We start from the raw sequence: 26,627 nt of genomic DNA on the forward strand, positions 1-26,627 counted from the left end.
AAAGTTCAATAAGCATGAATGTATGCACAGACCGACCATCAATAACGCACAAATATTGGGACTACAGTGGTGCCCCCCAAGACGAATGCCTCGCAAGACGGAAAACCCGCTAGACGAAAGGGTTTTCCGTCTTGGAGGTGTTTCGCAAAACGAATTTCCTATGGGCTTGCTTCGCAAGACGAAAATGTATTGCGAGTTCCTGCGGGGTTTTTTTTCCTTCCCCCCCTTTTTCTAAGCCGCTAAGCCGCTTATCAGCTGATCCGCTAAGCCGCTTATCAGCTGATCCGCTAAGGCACTAAGCCGCTTATCAGCTGATCCGCTAAGCCGCTTATCAGCTGATCCACTAAGCCACTTATCAGCTGATCCGCTAAGCCGCTAAACCGCTTATCAGCTGATCCGCTAAGCCGCTAATAGCGCTAATCCGCTAATGGGCTTGCTTCGCAAGACGAAAAAACCGCAAGACGAAGAGACTCGCGGAACGGATTCTTTTCGTCTTGCGAGGCACCACTGTATTCATGCTCAGTATAATCATAATAGTAAAGGTAAAGGTAAAGGTAAAGGGACCCCTGACCATTAGGTCCAGTCGCAGACTTTATTGGCCAAGGAAGCCGGCATACAGCTTCTGGGTCATGTGGTCAGCATGACTAAGCCACTTCTGGCGAACCAGAGCAACACACGGAAATGCTGTTTACCTTCCCGCCAGAGCGGTACCTATTTATCTACCTGCACTTTGACGTGCTTTTGAACTGCTAGGTTGGCAGGAGCTGGGACTGAGCAACGGGAGCTCACCCCATCACAGGGATTCAAACCGCCAACCTTCTGTTCGGCAAGCCCTAGGCTCTGTGGTTTAACCCACAGCGCCACCCGTGTCCAATCATAATAGTAGTTAGGCCTTATTAAATTAGTCATATTGTATGTATAGAAGATTGGTTGTACAACAGATCCCTTGCTTTAAGAATAATTCTTAACTAGTTCCCATTCTTGTTCAAACTCATTGATTCATTGCTTTCCTTGTCTTGTAAAAAAAAAAAAAAATCAAGTTAGCTCAGCTGGTTAAAGCATGGTGCTGATAATGCCCAGGTTTGATCCCTATATGGGACAGTTGCATATTTCTGCCTGCAGGGTGTTGGACTAGATGATCCTTATGGCCCCTTCCAACTAACTCTACAATTGATTATAAGATTCTATGGTTCTACTTAAAGCATCAGATTCCCATAGTATAATGAACACCTCTTTAAAGAATGAATTACTGATGTTTTGCATGTAGTGTCTGCACTGCTAGCACTACGTAAATAATTTTTTCTCTTTATGAAAACCTGCTCTTTAAAGCTCAATCAGAGCAAGCAGAAGTCTGCAGAAAATTCAAATTTATGTTTGCTGTGATTCAGTCCTAAACAGCAGGACAAAGAAAGGCCCACGCATACCCAGAACATGAAAGTGTGAACTGTGCCTGGGAAGTGCAGGGCAAATGGTAAGTACAGTATGGATAAAAACCCTTGGTGTTTGGTTCTCAAGTTGTGAAACATTTGGCATTAGAAGGGGGATGAGTGCTTAAGAGTTCTCTTACAAGAGTCCCCTTCCTCCACCCCCCAAAAAAGAAGCTAAAGAAAAATATGAGCCTTAAATAAAGGTAAAGGTAAAGGTACCCCTGCCCGTACGGGCCAGTCGTGTCCGACTCTAGGGTTGCGTGCTCATCTCGCTTAAGAGGCCGTGAGCCGGCGCCGTCCGAAGACACTTCCGGGTCATGTGGCCAGCATGACGAAGCTGCAGCTGGCGAGCCAGCACCAGCGCCGCACACAGAATGCTGTTACCTTCCCGCTATAAAGCGGTACCTATTTATCTACTTGCACTTAAGGGTGCTTTTGAACTGCTAGGTGGGCAGAAGCTGGGACCGAACGACGGGAGCTCACCCCGCCGCGGGGATTCGAACCGCCGACCTTACGATCAGCAAGTCCTAGGCACTGAGGTTTTACCCACAGCGCCACGCGCGTCCTCAGTCTTAAATACAGATAGGCAATTTTACTTACTCGTTTTCCAAATCTTAAATTCAGTTTGTCAGATTTTTAAAAGTCCTCACAAGAAATTATCAGCATTTAGGGAGCACTTTATCCTAATATACACATTTTTGCAAGCAGTTCTACCTAATGTAGCACAAGTTCTTGATATGCTATTGCAACACATCTATGCATTTGTAAGCACACTGTCCCCCGATATGTGCGTTTTGTACATATTTAGGAGCGGGGGATTGGAAAACTGCAACACAAAATGTATAGAAGTGCTAAATTCTGAAGGAGATATGTAGTGCATGTATGTGTGTGAGTTAGAAAGGTTCACACTAAAATGCAAGCTGAGCTGGACTTCTATCCCTAACTTAGGAAGTCATCTGAATGCAAAGAAAGAGCAGAAAACATCCTCGTAGTGAGAAAGACTCACATGCATCCCATCCACACCATAGATATAAAGTACTATTATGTCACTGTAACAGTCAAGAAAAATGCTGGAAGTTGTAGTTTGTTAAGGGTGCTGGGAACTGTACCTCTCTGGTTCTCCATGACTGTTAAAAGCAGTGTAATAATGCTTTAAATGTATGATATGGGTGTAATCAAACTGAGGAGGAGAGCAGGCTGAGTTTAATAAGGAGACAAATTTTAAAAGAATTGCAGGAATCTACAGCTGAAGAATCAGAATTGTAGAGTCGAAAGGGATCTTCAAGGTCAAGTAGTCTGAAAACTCACTCTTTAAAGCTAAAGTGCAACAAACATCAATTGGGGTTTTCTGTGGATTGCTGCTTGCTCCAATGGAGCTTTAAAGAGTGGGATTCCACAGGTAAAAAAAGAGAACACTTGGACATAGAGCTTTAAAGCATGGACCGTGCCTGGAAAGTGTGGGGCAAAAAGTAACTGTGGATAAGCCCACAGTTGCACTGAAGCATGTAAGGTTGTTTGTTTGTTTGTTTGTTTGTTTGTTTGTTTGTTTGCAGTATCCTTGCAAAATCATACTTACCTCTACAGAATATCTGATGGAAAAACCCTTTTCGAGAAATGGTAAATTTAGAATAAATGGGACAGAGAGACTTATGGGAGAGCATTTCGATGAGGACAATGTATGTACTTGGATGCATGAGTACTAAAGTGCCTATTATTTCGCAGATATACTGTTTATTGGCCATGGCTAGAAAATCAATCAGTTATGAAGAATGAACTTCCTATATTGTGATATTGTTAGCTTGTTGGTGGTAGGAGGCCAGGAATTGCTGTATTGCTGGAGTAACTGCCTCTGCTGTCTGAAAGGATTGGTTTAAATGTCTACCTCTTTTCAAAACATTTTGGACGCATTGGTCCAAAGATCTGTTGTGTGAGCCAAAGAAGTCAATTTCTGCAGGGGGGCGGCAGTGTAGAGGGGCAACATGATGCAAACATGCCAGCAGGAGCTCTGTTTTGCTAAAGCCTAGCAGCAGATAATTTTTTTAAAAAGATTAAAATGATAAACCCTGTAATGCTCTTCAGAGCCCTACGTTTTGCAAAGCTTTGTGTTTTGGGGACTCTTGGAGGCCTGCAAGACTGAGGTCACAAGCCCTGGAAAGGTAAAAGGCCAATGGAAAAGCTGAGAAGTTCTAAGCAAAAAGTGCAAGCAAACAATAATGCAGACCAACTGGACAGCTCTTCATCATTTTAAGGTAGCAAAGAGCAAGAGATGGAGGATTGTGGAGGAAAGTCAATCTTTTCTTTCTTTCTTCCCCCAAAACAAAACCCTGTTTGTGGGGACCTATTTACCTGCAATATGGCAGGCTTGGTCCGCCCTGGAATGGCTGCTGTGCCTATAAATTTCACCCAGTTTATACAAGAAAGAGAAAAGTTCTAGTTTTGCTTCATGCAGGATGCAGAATAGCTCAGGGTTCACCTTGGGGGTTTGCCAGCAGGTGAATACTGTTTTGTTTCAGCAGGCCTTTAGGAACTGGCTGGTTTTTAAGGAAAGGGTTTTAAATAGGGCTTTATTATCTGTATTTCAATACGATTTTTTGGTATTGTTTTCATTACTTTTTAAATACTTTTTGTATGTTTTCAGCTTTCTGTATCTTATCTGTGTTATTTTAATGTGTACAAAGCACTTTGAGTCCCAGTTAGGGGAAAAGGTTGGATATAAACAAACAAACAAATAAAACAACAACAATATGGGGTGAGTGGAGAGAGCAAGAAAGCAACTTGGAAGCAGATACAAGGCAAATTTTGGGACTCTTGCACACCCCTAAGGTGTGTGTGTGTGTGTGTGTGTGTGTGTGTGTGTGTGTGTGTACACTTTATGCTGCCAGTTATCAAACAGGCTTGGCTGCCCATTGATCCAGGAGGACACACAAAAGTAAATATTTCCCCCCCCTATAGAACATAAATCATTTTATGGATGGCTATGGAGAGAGAAATGACACATTTGTGATATAGGAAATGTCTGCAAATGATAGTTATAATACGGCATAAGGTATATAAATTCAGTAAATAAATAAATAAAATAAGCAGTGCTATTTTTCTAGAAAAAGAGGTGCTGGAACTCACCATGAACATTTGCCTCATTCTCTTAGAAGGGGCCAAAACTGAGTTCTGGCTGAAAATAAAGCTCTAGGCTTAAGTAAGGGAGTCAGCGACTCATGGCATCAGCGTCAGAAGGGGCGCTTAGTACATACCCTCCAACATTTTTCCGATGAAAATAGGGACATCCATTCCATGATGATAATTTTACTATTTATACCACACACATCTTCCTGGGTTGCCCCAGCCACTCTGAGCAGCTTCCAACATATATAAAAACATGATAAAACATTAAACATAAAACCCCCTTCCCTATACAGGAATGCCTTCAGACAGCTTGGGGGGGTTGGACAGCTCCATTCTCGCCAACATCCTAAGGACGTCCTAAGGAAAAGTGGGACATTTCAGAATCAAATCAGAAACCGGGATGGCTTCTCTAAATCAGGGATGTTCCCTGAAAAATAGGCCCAACAGGTGACTCTCAGGGTGTTGTTCTGAATGTCCAGGTGGGTACCACCTTGCTGTTCAGTGGCTGGGTGTTTACATAGTGGAAGAAAGGTAGGGTATAAATGTAAGGAAATAGACAATTGATGTGTGTTCCTTTCAGTACAGATGGCGACCATTTTGCATGAGTCCAACTGATGTGCAACCTCCAATGTGTGGGTCCTTTTGGACCTCGAAGAGGGCAGAATGGGGGTTGGGGGTGGAATGGGCAAGGTGGGCTTATACACGCTCAACAGCCATGCATTGGGGTCAGGAACAGAAGCCCTCGTGCAAAACGGTTGCCATCTTTATTTTAAAATTTGAGAACCACCTTGGATGCCTTTGCAGAAAGGTGGCTTATAAATACAGACATAGAACGAAACTTCATGGCCGAGTTCACACTATGCATTTAAAGTGTTATGGTTCCACAGTCATGGTTTCCTCCAAATAATTCTGAGAGCTGTAATTTGTTCAGGGTGCTAAGAGATGTTAGCAGGCCCCTACAGTTTTTAGCATAGTTTGACAAATCTCTCCTTTCCTGAGATCCCTGACAATTGTAGCCCTGGGAGAGGAACAGAGGCCTCCCAACAGCTCTCAGTACCCTGAACAAACTACAGCTCCCAGAATTCTGTGGGGATGTGAGCCCTGATTGTTTAAGGGGGTATTCTAGCACGTTAAATATACAGTGTAGATGTGACCCATATTCTTTTAAGGTACTATATCCAGTGCTTTTTTCTTAAAAAATGTTTAAGGGTACAGTGGAACCTCGGAAGCCGGACACCTGTAAACTAAAACGTTTTGGCTCCCGAACGATCGAAAACCTGTTAGTGATTGTTCTGGTTTTTGAATGATTTTCAGAAGCCAAACGTCCGGCACAGCTTCCGTGGCTTCCAATTGGCTGCCGGAGTGTCCTGCAGCCAATCTTGAGCCAAGAAAATCACCATTTTATAGTTCAAATCAGGAAAAATAAATACAATAAATGGACAAAAGTACAAAGATTCACAAAAGGTTTATGGATATGCATCCCGCTGCATCACCCTCAGCTGCGAGAGAGCCACAGGAAAGGAAGCTTGCCACCTTCATTTCTAGCTTGGGCTGTGGGCAGAAAATAGGATGCAGGACTAGAGAGACCATTAGTCTGACCCCGGAGCATCCTTTTAGGGGAGAGTTGATGTGGGCCCAGGGAAAGACCCACAAGGCTCCACCTCTTCTGGCATGGTGCCACACTCCTCCCGCCTCAATATACGTGGGTTCTGGCAGTGTTTTCCCTGCAGTCACCTTAAGGTGGAAGGGAGCCCCTTAGTGGTGTGGCTCCTCTGCACCGTCGCATCAAATACTCCTGTGGGTGCACCCAACTCTTTTCTGGCCTTTAAAATGGTCGCCTTTGAGAAGGGTTGTGCTAAGAGTAAGAAAACAGCCCTGCTCTCAATCTTAAAAGACCCCAAGGAATGTGCTACATTCTTCCAGCCCTCAAGGTTGGCGCCTGCACAAAAATGCTCCTTTTGCCAAATATCAGTCCAATGAAATGCTTGTTTGCTTTCTTTTAAAAAAATGCCTCACTTCACAATTTACCTTGGCCTGGAGACGAATCTTTATAGACAGAAACCCATTTTACCTTAAGCTTTTTATACTAACCCCCCCCCTTGTGCTTGCACACACACACACACACACACACACACACACACACACACAGTCACAAACATTCTCCTGACACTAACAGTAGTTGCTTCTCTTCCACTTTAAAAAATTATCAAATGGAGGCTTTGCTGCCTATTTAAAGGTTAGCCCAATAACCCTGTGCACGTTCATTCAGAAGCAGGCCCCACTGCATTCAGCAGGGCTGACTTCCAGGTGAGTGGGATTGCATCACTTGTTGAACTATTAGGTCTTCTTTGGCCATATTATAATTGCAAATCATAAAATGAAAGAAGCTCATTTATGTTCACAGCCAGTTTATGGAGCTGAAACAAATAGACTCCAAAATATATCCAAATAACTTTCCTCTGTGAACTTTAAAAAAAAAATATTTTATTGCTTTTTCACATACAGCCATAGCTGTCAACGTTTCCCTTTTTTAAAGGGAAATTCCCTTATTCCGAATAGGATTCCTCGCAAGTAAAGGGAAAAGTTGACAGCTATGCATACAGTAAACATAATTTTAAATACAATAGACAACAACAACAACAACTGGCAGCTACTCATTTATTGGAAAGTGACATAATCAGCTTAAAATGGGAATTTTGATGATGATATTTTACAGAAATTTGCAGGATGCTTGAATGTTTCTTAAATATTGTCCGAGTCATTCATGTGTGATATCCTGTGGTTATCTAGGAAAAAGACATCTTTATGTAATTCCTCCAGTTTATCAAAATCCTGAAGCTTTCATCAGTTTAATGTAGCATTCACAATAAATTTTTCCAACCAAGAAGCATAGCATATGGCTGCTTATGGTGGTAGTTCGACAGGTTTGAGTTGTGCCCATTCTGTGTGTTGCCCTTTAAGAAACTGTAATGATTCAGCAGAGTTACTTGGTAAAACAGGGAGCTGGTATATCTGTAGCCAGAAGTGATTTACTTTGCACACTTCGTTCAATAAATAAACCTGTTTCTTGCCTACTTGGTGCCACGGCACGGAGACTCTGTGCATACCGTAACGAGTGCCTTTCAGTAAAACAGACACTGCAGTAATTAGCCATGTACGTTGCCAAAACAGGCAGCCTCTGAGCATGCTCAGAATGCCTTGCAAAAAGAAAAGAGGTGGCCATGAAGTTGCCGGCATGATACAAGGACAGGAAGCCCCTGGGCATACACAGAGGGGTATATTCAGTGTTAGTCATATTTAGAGCAGACTCGTTGAAATTAATAAGCATAATTAGCTAAGGATCATTAAATTCAGTGGGTCTATTCTAAGTAGATATTAATTTGATATAGGCCAGAGTGCCTCCAAAACTGGAAATGAAGGCATGAATGGTGCAAGGGAGAGTAAGTGGCTTATGAGTTCTTTGTAATGTGAGTGAGCGTTTGTTGTCTTGGAAAATATTTAATAGGGCCAGTTCTGGAATGGCTTCTTATACCTGTGAAATATACTTGGAGTCGAGTGTGAATTTCATGCTCTTTATTCAGGTCATAGTAGCAATGAATAAACTTTCCCCAAAATGTCTAGCTATATACAGTCATACCTCATGTTACGTTTGCTTCATGTTTTTTCAGGTTGCGTCCCGCAGCATCCTGGAAGTACCAAAAAGGGTTACTTCCAGGTTTCACCGCTCGCACGTGTGCTAAATCCCGCTTCGCGGATACGGCACTTCAGGTTGTGGGCTTTTCATGTTGAGAAAGGGTCTCCAGAATGGATCCCGTTCGCAACCAGAGGTACCACTGTATACATTATTTACACAATGGGCCCCGCATGATTGGCTAATTCCGGGCTGCTCCTGTAGGCCAATCAGGTTGCTGATTCACTTCATCCAGGAGCCTGATTGGCTGCTCCTGCAGGCCAAGCAAGGCGCTGAATCACTTCCACCTGGAGCTGGATTGGGTAGCTCCTGCGGACCAATCAGACTGCTGCATTCTGGATCCGATTTTTCTAGGATTCAGCTCAGTACATAACAACAACCTGCTTTGTTATTTTGAAGATTTCTTGTAGGACTGATGTCCAAAAGGGGGGTGGGGGAGAGGATTTGATAAATCCCTCTAGTCATGATGGAGGTTATGCTGTGCCTTGACATTGGGAGGCAGCAGTGCTTACAAATACCAGTTTCTGGAAAACACAGCAGGGGAGATTTCTGCTTGCTGGTTTCCCACAGGTGTTTGTTTGGCCACCGAAAACAGGATGCTGAACGAGATGCCTACTGGCCTGATCCAGAAGGCTGTTCTTGTGCTCTACCATCAGTAAAAGTTTGCCTTTGTGGTGATAAAGGGACCACAGAGCTGTATTGTATTATACATTCCTGTGCATCTCACAGTTGTAGATTTCTATTGGAGGAACTGGCTGAGTGTCTTTGCAACAGCCAATGTTAGTGAAAGGGTATGAATGATTGAATGATGGACTGTGTGGCAGGACTGGTCTGGAGTGTAAGCAAAGTGTGTACAGTAAAAGTAAGATTCCTTTGGGTTTGTGATTCCTTTGTGCTAGAAGTCCATATCCTAAAAAATTAAGATGGGAAGACCTTCTATTTTAATAGACGGAACAACCTTGACACAGCATTTCCTCTCAACTTCCCTTAAGCATTGTACTGCAACATTAAAAAGCTAACCCAGTTTAAAATTATCATGAAGAGGGTATGTGCAATAATTTATTTATTTATTGCATTTATATCTCACCTTTTTCTCCAAGGAGCTCAAGGTGGCATACATGCCCTTCCTTGTCATTTAATCCACACAACAGTCTTTTGAGATAGGTTAGACTGAGAGGCAGGGACTGGCCACACCCAGTGAGCTTCATGGCCAAGTGGGAATTTTAACCCTGGTCTCTCCCAGGTCCTAGTCCACCACTCTAACCACTATGGGACACTGCCTCTCAGAAATAAAACTCTCCCTCATTATTCGAATTCAACCCAATCAAAAAAGAGACTAAACAAATCAGCTAAAAGAAAATCTTATAGAACAGAGCATGTGGATCTCTCAAAAGGCCCCCCATACCTATTAAGCACCTGATTTTTGTCTGAAACCCCTGGGGTTGCTGGCTATGGGTTTTTGCCCCACTCAGAGCTGTTCAGATGCTCTTAGCTTCCAGCCAACAACTCACAGACCCTGTCTTCTGTTGCCAGCAAAATCACCTGAAGCAAGGGCAGTTGCACAGGACTCTTCCATGCCTGCCCTTGGGTAGTGAAGCAATCTGCTGTCCTGGAGAATGGAGCTGTAAGCACTCTGAGATGCAGTGGAGTGGAAGCTCAGGAAAACAGCCATAGCAACTGATTTTGTGAAAATGCACCACCCCAGAGCAAATGCTGTAGATTGAATGAGTTAGAAAGCGAAGTATTCCTCCCCACCACCCACTGCCATGTAATGGTACTTGATTTATTTTAAATATAAGTGGTATTGGAGATCCTTCTGGGTTGAAAGGCAGCATAGAAAACAAATCTAATTAATTAAATAACATCCCATCAGCCCTTCAATAAATGATCCAGGCATGCGTCTTCTGCCAGCCATTCATTAGGGAACTTTAAAAATATAGTCATTTTCTGCATTTCATTTTGGACAGGTTACTTGCTGACACCTCTCCTTTACTCCCTCTTTTGTAAATCTAGAGTGGCTTAGAGCATATTAAATATTCTAGACTCATTGTTTTATGCCAGCTGCCTGTTTATCCCTTGAGGACATAGGATTGGCTTTGTTCCTCTGATAGGTTTAAACTGCTGAGGTGGCTAGTGGTGCTGCTCCTGAAGTACCAAGCCTGAATTCTGTCCTTTAAAAATCAGGAAACCCCACATCACTTGAAACCTTTATTGCTTAGGGGCTAAGGCATTTGGATTTCTATGGCCAGGCTCAAAGGTATGCAACAAAATCATATCTGCACAATAGAAAAATGAAGATACTGTGTGATGATAATAAAAACAGTAGTAGAAGGGTTGACAAAAGCAAGCAATAAAACAAATAATAAAAAGCAATAAAATGAATAAGGAAATTATCAAACCACAGTATCATCATGACTAATTGTAGCTGTCTCTGAAAGTGCTCTACACAGAGCTGTGCAGCAGCCAGTGCAAATAATAATAATAATAATAATAATAATAATAATAATAATAATAATAATAATAATAAATTTATACTTGGCTTGATTGTAAAAAAAAACCTAAAGCAGTTTTCTAAAATGCTAAAATTATCAAGTAGAAAAGCTAAAAACAATTTAAAGACATTTTTATTGATTTCTTCCTCTTGTTATATAAGAAAATCAACAACTTTCAAAAAATTAAAGTAGCAAGAGGTTAAAAACAGATTAAAATTCAAATCAACTATCTAAACATCTGGGCAGGCCTCCAGGATAACAAGGACCACAACTTTATTACCGTTTAACAGGAACTGTGGCAGGGTTAATACCTCAGCAGCAGCAGCACGGCCAGCACTACCAATGGCAGAGTGAGGCAGCAGCCTCAGGTAGCAGATGCCAGGGCGAAGCATTCTTTGTGAGCAGTCTCATGAAGGCAAGGATGAGAAACATGTGGCGTTCGAGATGTGGTTGGACTCCAGCTCCCATAATTTCTGATGTTTGGCCATGCTGGCTCTCGAGGCTGATAGGAGCCATCACGGCCGTTTTAAGATATCCGGCGCTGTGGTGCAAAGCGCCACTCCCCCACCCACCCGTTTCCCAGAGTTGTCGACCTTTTTTTTAGGGAGCTGACACCACACTTACACATTATCTCTAACAAGCCCTTAGGACAAAATAAAATGAAAAGGCAGAAGAAAATCTAATGAAGTCCTCAATTCCAAAGCAAGACTCATTCAAGACTCAGCAGTTCTTCTAATGCATCCTCATGATTCAAATCACCACATATCAAAAAGTTAAAGCAATCACCAGTTTGCTGTTCTTTAAATAAATTGATAAAGACACAGAGAATGCAGTTCCCGTCCAATTTGTGTTTAAGTACAAAGCTGACGTTTTCAAATTGTGGGGTGGGTGTAAAGCAGTGACATCCTGAACCTAAAAAGGACCCAAAACTTGGGTCACAAAGGCTGCAGCCTTAACTGCACTTACCTGAGAGTACGCCCTGCTGAATCTAATGGGACCTTAAAACCCACCCCCGTCTTTAAAGGACTTTTTGTTGGTGTTTGTTTGTTTTTAACCACTAACTGCATGGAGAGCACGCTCTGGAGTTCGCCCCAGGTGTCATCACTGAGGGGAGTGACATTTGGCACACCGCCCGCGACTCCCAAGCCTACCCCGAGCTGTCGGAGGAAGGGGCGGAGCTGCACCGCCTTGTAGGCAGCCTTCCCCCTTCATTTTGACAGCTTGTGGGAAGCTTGGGAATTGCAGGCGGGTGGCGTGCCGTTGCCCCCTGCTCCCGGGCTACTTCCTGGGGGGGAGGAACCTCCCTCGAACTGTCAAAAGGAAGAGGGGAGGAAGGCTGCTGGCAAAGCGGCACGGCTCCCTCCCCGCCACCGTCCAGGAAGCAGCCCGCCAAAGGCGGCTCACTCCACACACACCCTGGGCGGCTCGTACCCTGGGACGCTTGCCCCACCCCCATGGTCCCACCCCCAGGTGCACAGCATGTGCTGGGTGCCAGAGCAGCTACCTCCGCCTCTGTGTGTGCTGTGTCCTGTTGGAACAGTGGTTGCAGCAGCACTTGCCCTTCTTCTGATAGGAAATGCTTGGTGGGGATGGACTAAATATGGGGTTGAGAAGGGTCAGTTGGGAGGGGTGTGAGAAATGTCCTTAATTTCATCTGAGGAATGTTGGAGGGAATGTTATCTAAATGGTCTGTCATCCCTTAGCATTATGATCCTCCTGTTAGGAGGTGGTCCCTGGGAGATCCTCTCCTCAGTTTTGCTGAGCAAACACAGACAGTTTCCTGTGGCTTTAATCTGAGGACTTTGCCCCTTTGAGGTCATGTTTTAAGATGTGTATGTGTGTGTGTATTCCCCTTCCAGAAATCTTATGAATAACCTTGCTGGCATAAATAATTTGCAGGACAGCAAGAGAGCCAAACTCATCCCTTGGTGCCATCTCCCAGAAAAATGTGTGTGTGTGTGTGTGTGTGTGTGTGTGTAGTAAAACAACAAACTGCTTTTGGCAGATGTGTGTTCCGCCCCTCCCGCATGTCCTCGTTTTGAGGACATTTTAAAATAAATGAATCATCTTCCATTTCTTGGAAGGAAAGAGGCAGCTTGTTCCTTTCAAAAAGCGTCCCTCAGATGTGATTTAGTACCTTCAGGCCCAAAATCTTTGCAAAAACTTTTGAGCTCAGATTAAGATGCTCTCTCAGGATGAGGGGGTGGGGAAATAGTAAAAATATCAAGTGAAGGCGCATTAGTCCAAATATTTACAATCAATCTCCTTAACTTTAAGTTCACATTAAGCCAGGGCTCCTGCCTTTCCCAGGCGGTGCAACCTCCTCCTGCTGTACTTTCCTTACTGATGCCCTTTAAAGTGTGGGATAACCAGCCTCGTGTAACCAAGAAGCATAATTAAAGCATAAAGGGGTTAAAACCATAGAGCAAACTGTACATCCAGGCTTAGCTAGATTATCTAGCTTGGGAGGGACTAGAATCAATTATTTGGTCCCCTAAGGCTATCTAACGGTAATGAACTCAGTGTGTGCAGAAGCCAAGTTGCTTGCTCCAACTTAGTCGCATGGCTCTCACAAGTAACTCTTATACCAGTAACTTAGGAACTTTCACCACTTTGAAACTAAGCCGAATTTTCCTGCCTGTGCAACTTTCTGGAGCATATGAATCTGAACTTTAATAGTTTGCAAGCTAGCCATTTTTAATTTACCAAACGTCTGGCCTTTTTCTATGCCAGGGGAAAAGGGAAATTTTGGTACTCACAAAGGTATATTTTAGTCTATATGTATTTGCATGCTTTACTTTGCTGCATATTTTGTGATTTTAAATTTCTGCTGGGGCTCTCTCACCAAAGAGTTCTTGCCCCAAACTTGGATCTTGGCACCCAAGAATTACCTTTTACATTTGGCTTCTTGGCTTCTTGCCAGAATGTTTTGTGTAATGCCAGAATTTTCTAAGTAAAAGTCAGCAGTCTCCTTTTACCTTAGTGTGCATTCATAGAATCACAGAATTGTAGAATTGTAGGGTCATCTAGTACAACTCCCCGCAGTGCAGAAATCACAACTAAATAATCCATGACAGATGGCCATCCAAACTCTACCTAAAAGCCTGCAATGAAGGCTTCCACCAGCTTCCCAGGGAGTCTTTTCCATTGCCAAACAGCTTTTACTATCAGAAGGTTCTTCCTGATGTTTGGTTTGAAGCTCCTTTCTTGTCATTTGGATCCACTGGTTTGGGTCTTCCCTTCAGGAGCAGCAGAAAACAAGCTTCCTCCATTTTCCATTGTTCAACCCATCAGATACAGTGGTACCTTGGTTCTTGAACTTAATCCATTCCGGAAGTCTGTTTGACACCTGAAACCATTCGAAAACCAAGGCGCGGCTTCCGATTGGCTGCAGGAGTTTCCTGCACTCAAGCGGAAGCCGCGTCAGACATTTGGCTTCTGAAAAGCGTTTGTGAACCGTAACACTTCCAGGTTTGCAGCGTTTAGGAGCCGATTTGTTCGACAACTAAGCCATTTGGGAACCATTGTATTTGAAGGTGATTCTCATTTTATTTTACCACTGTCAGTCTGCCACCCCCTCTCGCAAAGAGGCATTAATCACCCCTCTGGCCCAGCCAGCTGTCCCCTCCCTCCTAGTTTTTATCAGCCAAGAGGGGCAAATGTACAGAGCACCTTGTCATCCTGACTGATCCAAGCACCTTGTCCATATCCTCAAATCTTACTAACTGAAGCTCAGCCAACACAACAGGAATAGACGGTACAGTACACTGGACACCCCTTGAGATTCATCTTCTGGAATAGAATAGAATAGAATAGAATAGAATAGAATAGAATAGAATAGAATAGAATAGAATAGAATAGAATAGAATAGAAATTCAATGGCTATAATATAGCTATATCAGAGGGCAGATCCACCCCATAAATTTAAAGCACATGAGAATGATGGATAATATAGTTTGTTAAGGTGCTGGAAATTATAGTTTTTTGAAAGGGGAAAGCACAATTTTCAAAAGCCACCAGAATCCACAGTAGCAATTGAGACCTCTAGTATTTCTGTGACTTTGGGCAACTTGGAGTCCCGGATCCATATTTACACTAAGCGTCTGACCCTGGAAGGGTATGATGTGGAAGTGAGGGAGCAGGAGCAGGAAGCAGATGTTGGTGTTTGGAAATAGGTTATATGAACCTCATTTTGTGGACAGCTTCCCTGTCTCCCAATTGGCCTCCCAAGGTTTTATCTGTTCTCCTTAAAAAAAATAATCATTTCCTTGCATGGGGTTGCAGTGACCTGCTGCGCACTGGTAGAAAACAAGAACACAACCCCACAATGCAATGCTGTGGGCATGTTTTTGAGAATGGAGATTATCTGATAGCTTAGCTATAAATTACATTGGCGGGTGGGACGACACCCAATAACTTGATGACACTTTAAAAATAACACAGATTCCATGAAAGCTTCTGCCTTAATAAATTAGTTGGTCTTTAAAGGCGTCAGGAGATTTGGGTCTCATCCCCTACCTGTGCCCCCTACCTGCACACAACCAACCTACACAGCTGCACTTCTGGAAATTTCACATGGAAACGCATGAAACGAGAATCTGGGAACTCTTTTATAACAGGGGAAGTCACTTTGGCAGAGGGCAGCTGGAATCAGGAGAAAGCTGTGCTTTTCCCTGCACTGACGCCACATTCACACCATACTTTTAAAGCACTTTGATGCCACTTCAAATAGTCATCATGGCTTCCCCCTGAGAATCCTGGGAGTTGCAGCTTGTTAAAGGTGCTGAGAGGTGTTAGGAGACCCTTTATTCCTCTCACAGAGTTATAATTCCCAGTGTCCCCTGTTGGGAAGGATTGAATTGCACTCTAATTGTAGATCTGAAAGGAGATGGGGGTGGGGTTCCTCCTAGCAACTCTCAGCACCCTTTGCAAACTGCAGCTCCCAGAATGCTTTGGGGGAAGCCATGACGGACTAAAGTGGTATCATAGTGCCTTAAATTGTATTATGGTTTTTTTATTATTTCCCCAAAACAAGAGCACAGAAGGTCATGAGAGAGATGCCTACACAATAATGGTAAATAGAGTTCTACATAAGTATATTAAACTAACACGTAATTTAGGAGCCGTATTTCTTTCCTAAACCATATTTAAATACAGTGGTACCTCGGGTTACAGACGCTTCAGGTTACATACGCTTCAGGTTACAGACTCCGCTAACCCAGAAATAGTGCTTCAGGTTAAGATCTTTGCTTCAGGATGAGAACAGAAATCGTGCTCCAGCGGTGCGGTGGCAGCAGGAGGCCCCATTAGCTAAAGTGGTGCTTCAGGTTAAGAACAGTTTCAGGTTAAGAATGGACCTCCGGAACGAATTAAGTACTTAATCTGAGGTACTACTGTAGTTGCTTTTAATGCTGTAAGCCACCCTGGGACCTTAGAGTAAAGGGCAAATAATAATAATAATAATAATAATAATGGTGTGAATGCGGCCTGAGTGTCCCTCTCCTTCTGTATGCTTCTGAGCATATTTTTCTCATTTTTTAAAAAAACAAAACACTGCAGTCCCTGTTGCTCTTTCTATAAACATGACCACTGCTGCTGCCAGATAATTTTGACTGTGGAAAAGGTGATTTTTTAAAAAATGCTCTGGATCATTAGGAAAGAGTCTGAAACTTTAACTGCCCATGTCACAATGCCCTTATGCGCATCTGTGATGCAACCATATGTGGAATGCGGCGCACAGTTCTGTTTACTTCACTACAAAAAGCTGGAGAAAGTGGAGAAAAAGTCACCCAAAGCTGATTTGTGTGGCGGCACATCCGCCACCATAGCTAGTAGGAGCAGGGATGAGCCTGTGCAATGGTATTGGGTCTGGGGATGGGAGGAGTGGAGAGCCCCTCTAAGAGAGCTGGCTGCCATCCTGCTTGGCTTTACTGCATTGGCAGCAGCTATTTCAGATTACCAGGGGTCTCACCTGGGTCCACATAAGAACATAAGAAGAGTTTGCTGGATCAGGCCAATGGCCTACCAAGACAGCATCTGGTTCTCACAGTGGATAACCAGATACATGTGGAAAGCCCAAAAGCAGAATCTGAGCACAAGAGCCCGCTACACCCTGGGATTTCCAGCAACTGTTATTCAGAAACTTTGCAGCATAGCCATCATGGCCGGGAGCCATTAAAAGCCTTCTCCATGAAATTGCTTAATCCTCTTTTAAAGCCTTCTAGGTCAGTGGCTATCACTGCCTCATATGGGAGTAAGTTCCATACTTTAATAATGCGCTGTGTGCTGTGTGGAGAAGTGCTTTCTTCATCCCAAATCATCCAACGTTCATCTTCATTGGCTGTATGCAATTTCAAGTGCCATGGACTGGGAGAAAAACTTTTCTTTCTCCACTTTTTCCATAAAATTACCTTGCATAATTTTTTAATTTTGTGTTTTTATTTTGAATCTATGGACGAAGGGCGGTATACAAATTTAATAAACAGAAATATCATGTCACCTCTTATTTGCCTTCTCTCTAAGTTAAAGGGTCCCAAAGTCTGCAACTTTTCTTCATAGGTGAGTTGCCTTTGATCAGGGGTCAGCAATCTTTTTCAGCCGTGGGCCGGTCCACCGTCCCTCAGACCATGTGGTGGATTGGACTATATTTTGAAAAAAATATATGAACAAATTCCTATGCTCCAGAAATAACCCAGAGATGCATTTTAAATAAAAGGACACGTAAAAACTCATGTAAAAACACGCTGATTCCCAGACCGTCCACAGGCCAGATTGAGAAGGCAATTGGGCTGCATCCGGCCCCTGGGCCTTAGGTTGCCTACCCCTCCCCTTGATCATTTTGATTGATCTTTTCCAGCTCTACAATATCCTTTTTGAGGTGAGACAACCAGAACTCTTCACAGTATCTCAAATGCATTCATACCATTGATTTATAATTCCCGCTGGATGCTGCAGGAGGCATGTGGGGCTAAACGTCAGACAGACTTTAGGCCACAACTCTTGTGGTCAACAGATCCTGTGCCGGTTCCACTTAATTCTTCTTAGTCAATATAGTTGTGGCCAATTTTCACACGTACACATCTCTTGGTTTGTTACTGGTTTGCACTTTCACCTGCCCCAATGGGCAAATGCTTTTCAAGGAAAGGTTATAATATTTGGAAATATTCAGTTTAGAAAAATCCTGAGGATGGGGAGACATGATAGAGATATGCATGGAGAAAATGGATAGGGAAAGGTTCTCTCTCTCTCTCTTATATAATATGGAACTTCCTAGTGATGACTACCAACTCAGATGGCTTTAAATGATGATTAAACAAGATTTTGCAGGATAACGCTATCAGTGGCCAATAGCCATGATGGCTATATTGCCTCCAATATGCATCGGCATACCAGTTACTGGTGACCCTGAATGAGAGAGTACCATTGCACTCATGACTTGCTTGTGGGCTTCCCAGAGGCATCTGGTTGGCAACTGTGAAAACTAAATTCTAGATAAGATGGACCTTTGATTCAATCCAGTTTATGCTCCTGCAAGCTATTTTAAATTGTAGTTGCCATTGACTAGGCCAGGAACCTTTTATATGCAGGATCTGCTCTGCCATCAAGCATTGGTCACTTCTCTAAGAGTTCCTGTACTAACCAAGAATGTGCTAATGAAGTCCAGGCTTTCTGCACAAGTTTTCTTGCTTGACGTCTGTTCTGTCCCTTTTAATGTCAGAAGGAAAGCGTTCGCTGTACTGAGCAGGGCAGGTGTGTTGGGGTGTTCTTGTGCTCTGTCTTAAGTTAATTGTCTGGATAATAACACAGGAGAACCATGCCAAGATCACAGCTCGGAAGGAATCCTGGCCCATTTCAGCAGGCCACATTGATAGCAGCAGGCCATACATGGGTTTGGAATGAGACTATTAGACTCTCAAGTTTCCCCCTTGCCAAGAAACACAAGGCAGGAATTGGCAGCTTTAGGATGAGTAATGCACAAACACGGTGTGGTGTGTTGCAAGTTTTCAAGCACTTTCAAAGTGTGTTTGAGTAAATGTGGATCTGTCGCCATGGCCACAGAGCAAATCGAGCGGGAGAGTGAGCTGGGTCTCTGCGAGAAGCCCCAGGAATGTGCACTGGGAGAGCAGAGCAATCACTCCTGCCCCTGTTCAGGGGTGGGAGTTGTGATGAAATGAGGGGGAATTGATGCACACTGCAGAACCTGTAAGGTTTGCTTGACCCGGTCACCTGCCAGAGGGACAGAACATTTTTAGGAGACAAAGACAAATGCTTTCCAGGTGGACAGCAGACTTTCTAGGTCATGTTCCACACTAGCAGCAGTATTTCAGACCTCATTTATTATGGTGATGATTTATGGCATAAGGCAGGACCTCCCCACGGTGCCAGTAAAGAGCCAGAATGGATGCTCTGCAAATATAGCCCAAATAGGCGAGGACAGGATGGGAGCCCAGTGCTGTTCTGCAGCAATCACTGGGGCATCATTTATAGTTAAGCACTAGAGCAGGAATCCAAAGCCTGGGCAGAAAATGAAATGCATGCATAACTAGAACCTAAGTGCATACTTTGCATGAAAACTCCCAACCTGCCAGAAGGCAGAAAACATTATGGGTTGGGAGCGTTAGTCTGCATGATGTCCGGAGTTCCTTCCAGTTCTTGGGTGCAGTACCCAGTGAGGGTCAGAATCATATGGAGGAGATTGCAGACCATTGGGACATCCTACTGGAGACCCTTAGCCAATTAGGGAGGGAGGAGAAAGGTAGTGAGGATGGAAAAAGGAAGAAATAGGCAGTTCTTGTTTAAACCTGAAACACTACCTGGCAGAAAATTACCGTATTTTTTGCTCTATAAGACTCACTTTTTCCCTCCTAAAAACCAAGGGGAAATGTGTGTGCGTCTTATGGAGCGAATGCAGGCTGCACAGCTATCCCAGAAGCCAGAACAGCAAGAGGGATTGCTGCTTTCACTGCGCAGCGATCCCTCTTGCTGTTCTGGCTTCTGAGATTCAGAATATTTTTTTTCTTGTTTTCCTCCTCCAAAAACTAGGTGCGTCTTGTGGTCTGGTGCGTCTTACAGAGCGAAAAATACGGTAATACTGTTCCTTTAATAGTGAAACCTTCAAGCTTTATCCCTCGTTGCGTGTTTGTTTATTAAAAAAACTTTTTTTTCCATTCTCCTTCAGCTTTAATTTGTACCTAGTTCAGGGAATAAGATATCAGGAGTCCTTGTTGTTGATCTGCGTATGTCATATAGATAATCCTTGAATTCTCAGGTATCAGAGGGAGGGAGTAACCAAGGTTAAAAACCATCAGATTGGGTCATGTTGCCCAGCTTCCATCTTAGAATAATAGAATTGTAGAATTGGAAGGGACCCCAAGGGTCATCTAGTCCAACCCCCTACAATGTAGGAGTCACAGCTAAACTCACTGAGGGAGTTTGTCACAGAAGAAATGCCTGGTTTCCCACTGAAATCAAAACAAGCCTTTGCTGTGTCCTGAACTCCCATTGACTGCATGGGAGTCTCTCTGCTCTTTGAATGGTGGCCGCCTCCTCCAGATTTCATTAAAGATTAACCCACTTTTAGTTTTTTTCCTGCTACATATTTTGGCACTTAATAGTTTTTACTGTTTGTTGTGACTTAATATTGATTGGATTTTTAAACAACAACAAAACTAAATTTGGAAATGCACTTCATGAGTCCATTGTGTTATGTTATTAATTTCAGTATTTATATACCACTTTTCATCAGAAATTATTATGAAATGGGAAAACATCTGTGATGTTATGAGTTTGTGGGTGAGGGGGTCAGTCCCTTCCAATTCTCTAGGTCCTATACCTAGTATGGGTTATAATTTAACAGATGAGGTTGCTGCAGTAAGTCAGACTGTTTTCTTTTTAAGACCATGACCTTAGCTGGCCACTTAAGTGTCCTAATCAACAACCCCAAAAATGAGCTGGATTGCAAGAGCTGCAACCTGGTGATGAGGCCCTCCATGCTAATGGATGGGCCTTTCCTCCACTCCTTCACCTAGCTGTTAACAAGAGCCAGTGTGGTGTGTGAGAGATGAGCTGGGAGCCAGAGACACACAGACCTGCTTACTCTGTGCTGAATCCAAAGCTGCAACCAATGGAGAAGCAAGATCTGTTGGGATGTTAATGCTCTGAGCCCCTCCATGTTAGGCTCAGGTTGTATATGTGTGTAAAAGCATGTAGGTGCAGGTGTGGCCAAACCACTGAGCCTCTTGGGCTTGCTGATCAGAAGGTCGCGGTTCAAATCTGCATAACGGAGTGAGCTCCCATTGCTCTGTCCCAGCTCCTGCCAACCTAGCTGTTCGAAAGCATGCCAGTGCAAGTAGATAAATAGGTACCGCTGTGGCGGGAAGGTAAACAGCATTTCTGTGCGCTCTGGTTTCTGTCAGTGTTCTGTTACACTAGAAGCGATTTAATCATGCTGGCCACATGACCCAGAAAGCTGTCTGTGGCCAAACACCAGCTCCCTCGGCCTGAAAGCGAGATGAAAGCACCGCAACCCCATAGTCGCCTTTGTCTGGACTTAACCATCCAGGGGTCCTTTACCTATACCTATATGTGTATAAATAAATCACACCAGTCTTTAGGTGTTGTGTAACAAGTCTGTAGAGTGGCAGATGGTAGAATGCTATACATATTTTCTCTGGGAAGACTGCTGGAGTGAGAATATGCGATTTACATGCTTATGGTCTAGTTGCATCCAATCCTATTTCCTGGGAACTCTTTTAAAAAAGTAGTCCTGTGGCCCTGACCTGGTCTTAATCTTTTGTAGTTCTTGCCTCACTGAATGGCCTGAGCTAGAACAGAGTTGGCTTGTTTCGCCTGTGCTATAATCCTCCTGCTCCTGGTGGAATGTCATCATGCAAAACAAGAGGATTTATTATTATTATTATTTTGGAGAGAGCTGTATTTCATGGGAAGGGCATGAAAGGAGTCAGAAGAGTTTTCCTCACATAGCCTGTAGTGCTTTTAAAACAGGATCCATGTGCAGTTTGGTTGTTATCAAATGCATATGCTGAGAAACTCCTTTCTATGATCCACCATTGAGCGGATCACCTGTCCCCATATGAACCAACTCAGACCCTGTGATAATCATCTGAGGCCCTTCTTCATGTGTCTCCTCCACCAGAGGTCTGAGGAGTAGCAACACAAGAATGGACCTTTTCTGTGGTGGCTCCCCATTTGTGGAGTGCTCTCCCCAAGGCCGCTTGCCTGGTCACTTCATTACATATATTTAGGTGCCAGGCAAAAGCTTTCCTCTATAACTAGGCCTTTGGCTAATTAAACAATCAATGTCCTTTTAAGCTATCTGTGTGTGGTGGGATGGGCGGTATTTTTTGTTATTGTGGTATGTATTTTTGTGTTTTTATATTGTAAACTGCCCTGTGATCCTCGGACGAAGGGCATGCTTTTGCTCTAAAGTAATCATAAGATTGCAGTGGGAATCACTATCATATGCCACAGTCTGGTTCTCAAAAGGATGATGGGATAAATGACCCGTTAATAAATAAACTGCTTGCTAAAGTTCACACTGATCCTTTTTTCATTAAATAAAGAAGTCAGATTTGTCTGGCTTGATCTACCTTTTGGCAAGGCTCCAGCATCCCATTTGTTTGTTTTTCTTCCAGCCCTTGGATTGTTCTCCCCTGCCCCCCCCCCCCCGCATTTAAAGTTTATTCTGTGGGTTTTCATGCTACTGAAGGCAGAAGAACATTGTTCTGAATTCCTGACAGTTAACCATTTAGTTTTCTTTTCTTTTTCTTTGGTAAGCTGAAAACAGGACCCAAAAGCACGAGGCCAGAGGTGGAATAAGACCTTTGAATTAGGACCTCTGTTATACATTACCTGAATAGACTAGAACAGCTTTTGCCAAGCTGATGGTATAAGAAAATTTGGGGTTTGGCTTTTACAGACCAACTCTCCCTTTAAGGGACCCTGTATCTCCTAAGTTCGCTATCAATCAGAGAAGAATGAGTGAGGGCAGGAACAAGTTGAAGAAAGTAAGGCAGATCTTCATTTTCTGTTGCAGCAGAGTTCCCCCTCCCCCTTCCAAGGAGGTGAGGAACCAGAACAAAAATGTTTAACTTTTAAAGACTTTAGAAATTGCCCAACCCCACCACTTGTAAGCATCAAACAAGCATCACAGAAAGAGGTAATCTACAACATAAATTTGAGAGTATGACTTGTCTCCTGACTGTCAAGATACCCGATAATGCTTGATGATTGCCTTTTCCTGGCCAGTCTGGCCCATTATTTTGAAATGGCAAATACCTTGGTTCTTGAATCCGTTGCCACGAACCTGCCTTTATTCATACACAGAAGATGCTCTTTTGACAGGCCTGCTCTGCTTTTAGCAGATACTTGCCAGCCAGGTTTTTGCAGAGTGGGTAGCCCATTAATGTGAGAAATCTATCTATTTACAGGATTTGCAGGTTTTTGAAGGATATTGTGAAAGGTTTTTCCAAGATACTCCTTTTCTGCTTCAGAGAAAATCGCTCTGTGAACTCAAATGAAGTGTCCTCCCCCAGAGGCGTAGGAAGGTCAGGTGGTACTCGGTGTGGAAAATTTCTTGTCACCCCCCCCCAATTGAATATATATATATATATTTGGCCTGCAAAAATGGTTTAACATTATTTCTTATTTTCTTACAAAGGAATGTGGATTCTGGGCCTCTGATAGCAAGTAGGCGACTATGGACAGATACTTAAATCTACAGGATGGATTGTGTTTTAGCTTGTGTTATTTTATTTATATTTATTGTTTATTTATTTAATAAAATTTATTTTAAAAAACCTGCAAAGTGGTTTACCAAAACAAAAAACCACCACAGCAGTAAAATCAAGAAAAATTAACAATCCTACTTTAAAACATACAAGAGCTAAAATATTAAGATTAAAATTACTTCAATTTCCTAAGCATCTAGTATGCTTGCCTGAAGAAGAATGCTTTTAGCGGGTGCCCAAAAAGAGTTGAGCAGAGGCATGTGCTTTGTTGCAATAGGCGGGGAGTTCCAAAGTGCAGGTGCTGTCACAGTAAACAATGCAGTACAGGTATTTATGTGGAACCTGTAGTAGTGCTTGAAACTACTTAAGGGGAGCTTTTATTTATTGTGATTTCACCATGCTCTGTATTATCTGAAAAGGAAAACATTTATTTAAAAAACAGGACTGCACAGCAGCAATCTAGTATTATCATGATCAGTGGGACTTATTCCCGAGCTGACGGTGCATAAGATGGGCTGCAATCCTAAGCACCCCTTGCATCCAACTTGTACCTAAAACTCTGCACAAGCCTGCACCAGAGAATTGTAAAGTTGGAAGGGACCCCTGAGGGTCATCTAGTGAAACCCCTGGGACAATGCAGGAATCTCAACTAGGCCATCCCTGACAAATGGCCATGTTTTTCCCCTCAGCCAAGACACACAACAACGGAGACTGGAGGTGGGGAAAAAGATAAATTTTGACAATGGGGCAGATTTGTCAGGCATGCGCAGGAACAGCTTGAAGACTTTATACAGAGAGGAACCCCACACGGGTTTCCCTGCAAGTAACGTAACAGGCTGGGAGCCAGCTCAGATAAAGAGAAAGACATTGGGGGACGGGAGGACAAAAGAGTACCAAAGTCTGCCCATTTTATCCTCTTTGGGATGGTGGCACTAGGGCTCTGGGACCACCCTCCTCAAAATATTTGCTTGTCTTCAATGTATTATTACCACTATTATTCTATAGTACAGATCCTTTTAAAATTAAACACTTTCTCTAAAATTAAAACGGCATAAGTAATCAGTAGCATAGATATCAAAGGAAAGGCAAGAGAATAGTCCCTAATAAATACAAGGAAGACACAGATACACAAGCACACAGAAATAAATGATCCAGCCTTGGGGAGAGGGGTGGTAATGTACAGTTTGCTGTACTTAGCCTCGAGATGGCAGACTGAAAGGGCTTTAAAAATAAAAAATAAAAATCTTGTGTCTAGGAATATTTTTCTGCAAAAGCATCAGACAAGTTGTCCAAAGTGTGAACTTCATTAATAGACCCTATTTAAAGGAACTGTTCAATTAGCCACAGAATTGCTTTTGCTGATTCCCCCCATCTTCTTTTAATTACACAACTGCTTTTGGGGGGTGTTAGCTTCATGTAGGTAAGACTGGGGTATGTGGCTGAGAGGGTGGGGATCCTACCTTCATCCAGGGGAGGCTGAGGAAAAGGGGAGGCTAGCCTGCCGAGTGCCCAGGGCGGCGCTGAGCTGCTCCTCCCAGCACCACGTGCAGGCAAAACGAGGCGGCAGTGCTGCCATTGTCCCGTGCGCTCCACTTTTGGGGGCAGCAGAGGCTTTTCAGATGGGGATTGGGGCCCAAAGGGGGTGTGCAGGGCAGGCGGCGGCCTTGTCAGGCTTCCCCAGCAGCCCAGAAAGTCAGCCTATGTGAAGAAAATGAGACTAGGCCAAGTAGAATTGGCCTTGCCTTGCCTTTGCCCCGCCTCCAACCCAGCTGGCCAATCAGCTGCAGGTAGGGGGTGGGGTGAAGGCAAGGCAAAGGCAAGGCAAGGCAAGGCCTAATCTATTTGGCCTAGTCTCATTTTCTTCACATAGGCCGGTTTTCCAGGACCCGGAAAGCCTAGCGGAGGATAGGGCAGTAGGGCAGTTCATAAAAAACTTTTTTGAAAATGCCTGCTCCAAAGGTCTTATCTTACTAAACTAGGGGTTATATAGCTATATCTGAAATTTCATGCATATGAGTTAATATCTTGACCCTGCTCCACTGAATTGAAATTTCAGCCTTCAGGACATAGGAAAACAGCCAAGTAAACAGCTATTTTCGTGGAGGAGGGTTAAGATATTAACTGATATGCATGAAATTTCATATATAGCTATATAATCCCTAGTGTAGTAAGATAAGACCTTTGGAGCAGGCATTTTCAAAAAAAAGTTTTTTATGAACCACCCTAGTAGGGCAGTAATTGTTCCTTGATAATTTGTTACCCCCCTCTATGATGGCACCTAGGGTGGCCCGCCCCCCCCTTCCTATGCCCCTGCTCCCCCCCCCCTCGTTTTTAAAGAATATTTCCTAATTTCTGAAGCGTGAAAGATTGCTTTTCAGTGGAATGTGCGTCTGCTTTGTGTTCACCTTAGAATTTGCGTAACACTGACACCCCCCAGCTCCTAATATTTTGGACCACAGCTCCCATCAGCCCTAGGGAGCATGAGTGAATTCCCTATACCCAGCAGTTGATCCTTCTGCCAGATAAACTTGACTCTGGAAAAGGTAGGTTTTTTATGTCTTGGATTATTAGGAAAGCATCTGAAATTAACTGCCCATGTCACGATGTCCTTATGTGCATCTGTGATTCAACCAGACTTGAAATAATGTGCATAGGTCACGGAAACTCTCACCCATAATGATTGTGGGGCAGGAACATCTTCCCTGTAACTTACATGTGTGCTGAAAAGAGTTCTATTCTGAAATGTCAGGTGGTGGGGTGGTGGCACAAGGGTAGGGGTGGCTGGACCCAAGGTTCTGAAAGTCTCTGGACCAACCACCATTCCAGTTCATTTCCAGACTCATTGCGTGGCGAGTTCCCGCCCCCCACCAGGATAAATAAAGACACGAGACTCCATAATTAAGGTTAATTGGGCGAATTAGGCCACAACTTTATCGAATTCAGGAATGAGAGGCATTGGCTTAGGCATTGGTCCTATCGACTATCCGGCTCCAGCCCATTTGCTGGAGACACGGGGAAGGGTTAACATTTTATCGGGGGAGTCTCCTGCCGAGGCACGTCAACTAGGAGCAACCCCGGGTCACCGCTCGGGGGCATGCCTTTGGCCCCCACACCTCCATAGGCTTCGGACAGGGCCACGCCCCCCGGA

The 26,627-nt window shown here is 43.6% G+C and overlaps 1 protein-coding gene across 8 annotated transcripts in view; it reads left to right on the plus strand.

The window, feature by feature from the left end:
- Positions 1 to 26,627, plus strand: part of LOC309333443 (rho GTPase-activating protein 20-like) — a 94,149-nt gene that overhangs the window by 25,784 nt on the left and 41,738 nt on the right. The window contains exon 1 of one of the 8 annotated variants that reach the window (XM_081846946.1): positions 2,373 to 2,462. The exons of 6 other annotated variants lie outside the window; for them this stretch is intronic. In XM_081846946.1, coding sequence (XP_081703072.1) covers positions 2,388 to 2,462 — 75 coding nt within the window. In that variant the 5' untranslated portion in view covers positions 2,373 to 2,387. Of the gene's footprint in view, positions 1 to 2,372; positions 2,463 to 25,788; positions 26,023 to 26,627 lie in introns of those variants that run through there. One more of the 8 variants, XM_081846948.1, reaches the window with a different exon arrangement.

The sequence above is a fragment of the Podarcis erhardii genome (assembly GCF_964252035.2).
Source record: "Podarcis erhardii genome assembly, chromosome: Z".
In the NCBI taxonomy this organism is placed as follows: Eukaryota; Metazoa; Chordata; class Lepidosauria; order Squamata; family Lacertidae; genus Podarcis; species Podarcis erhardii.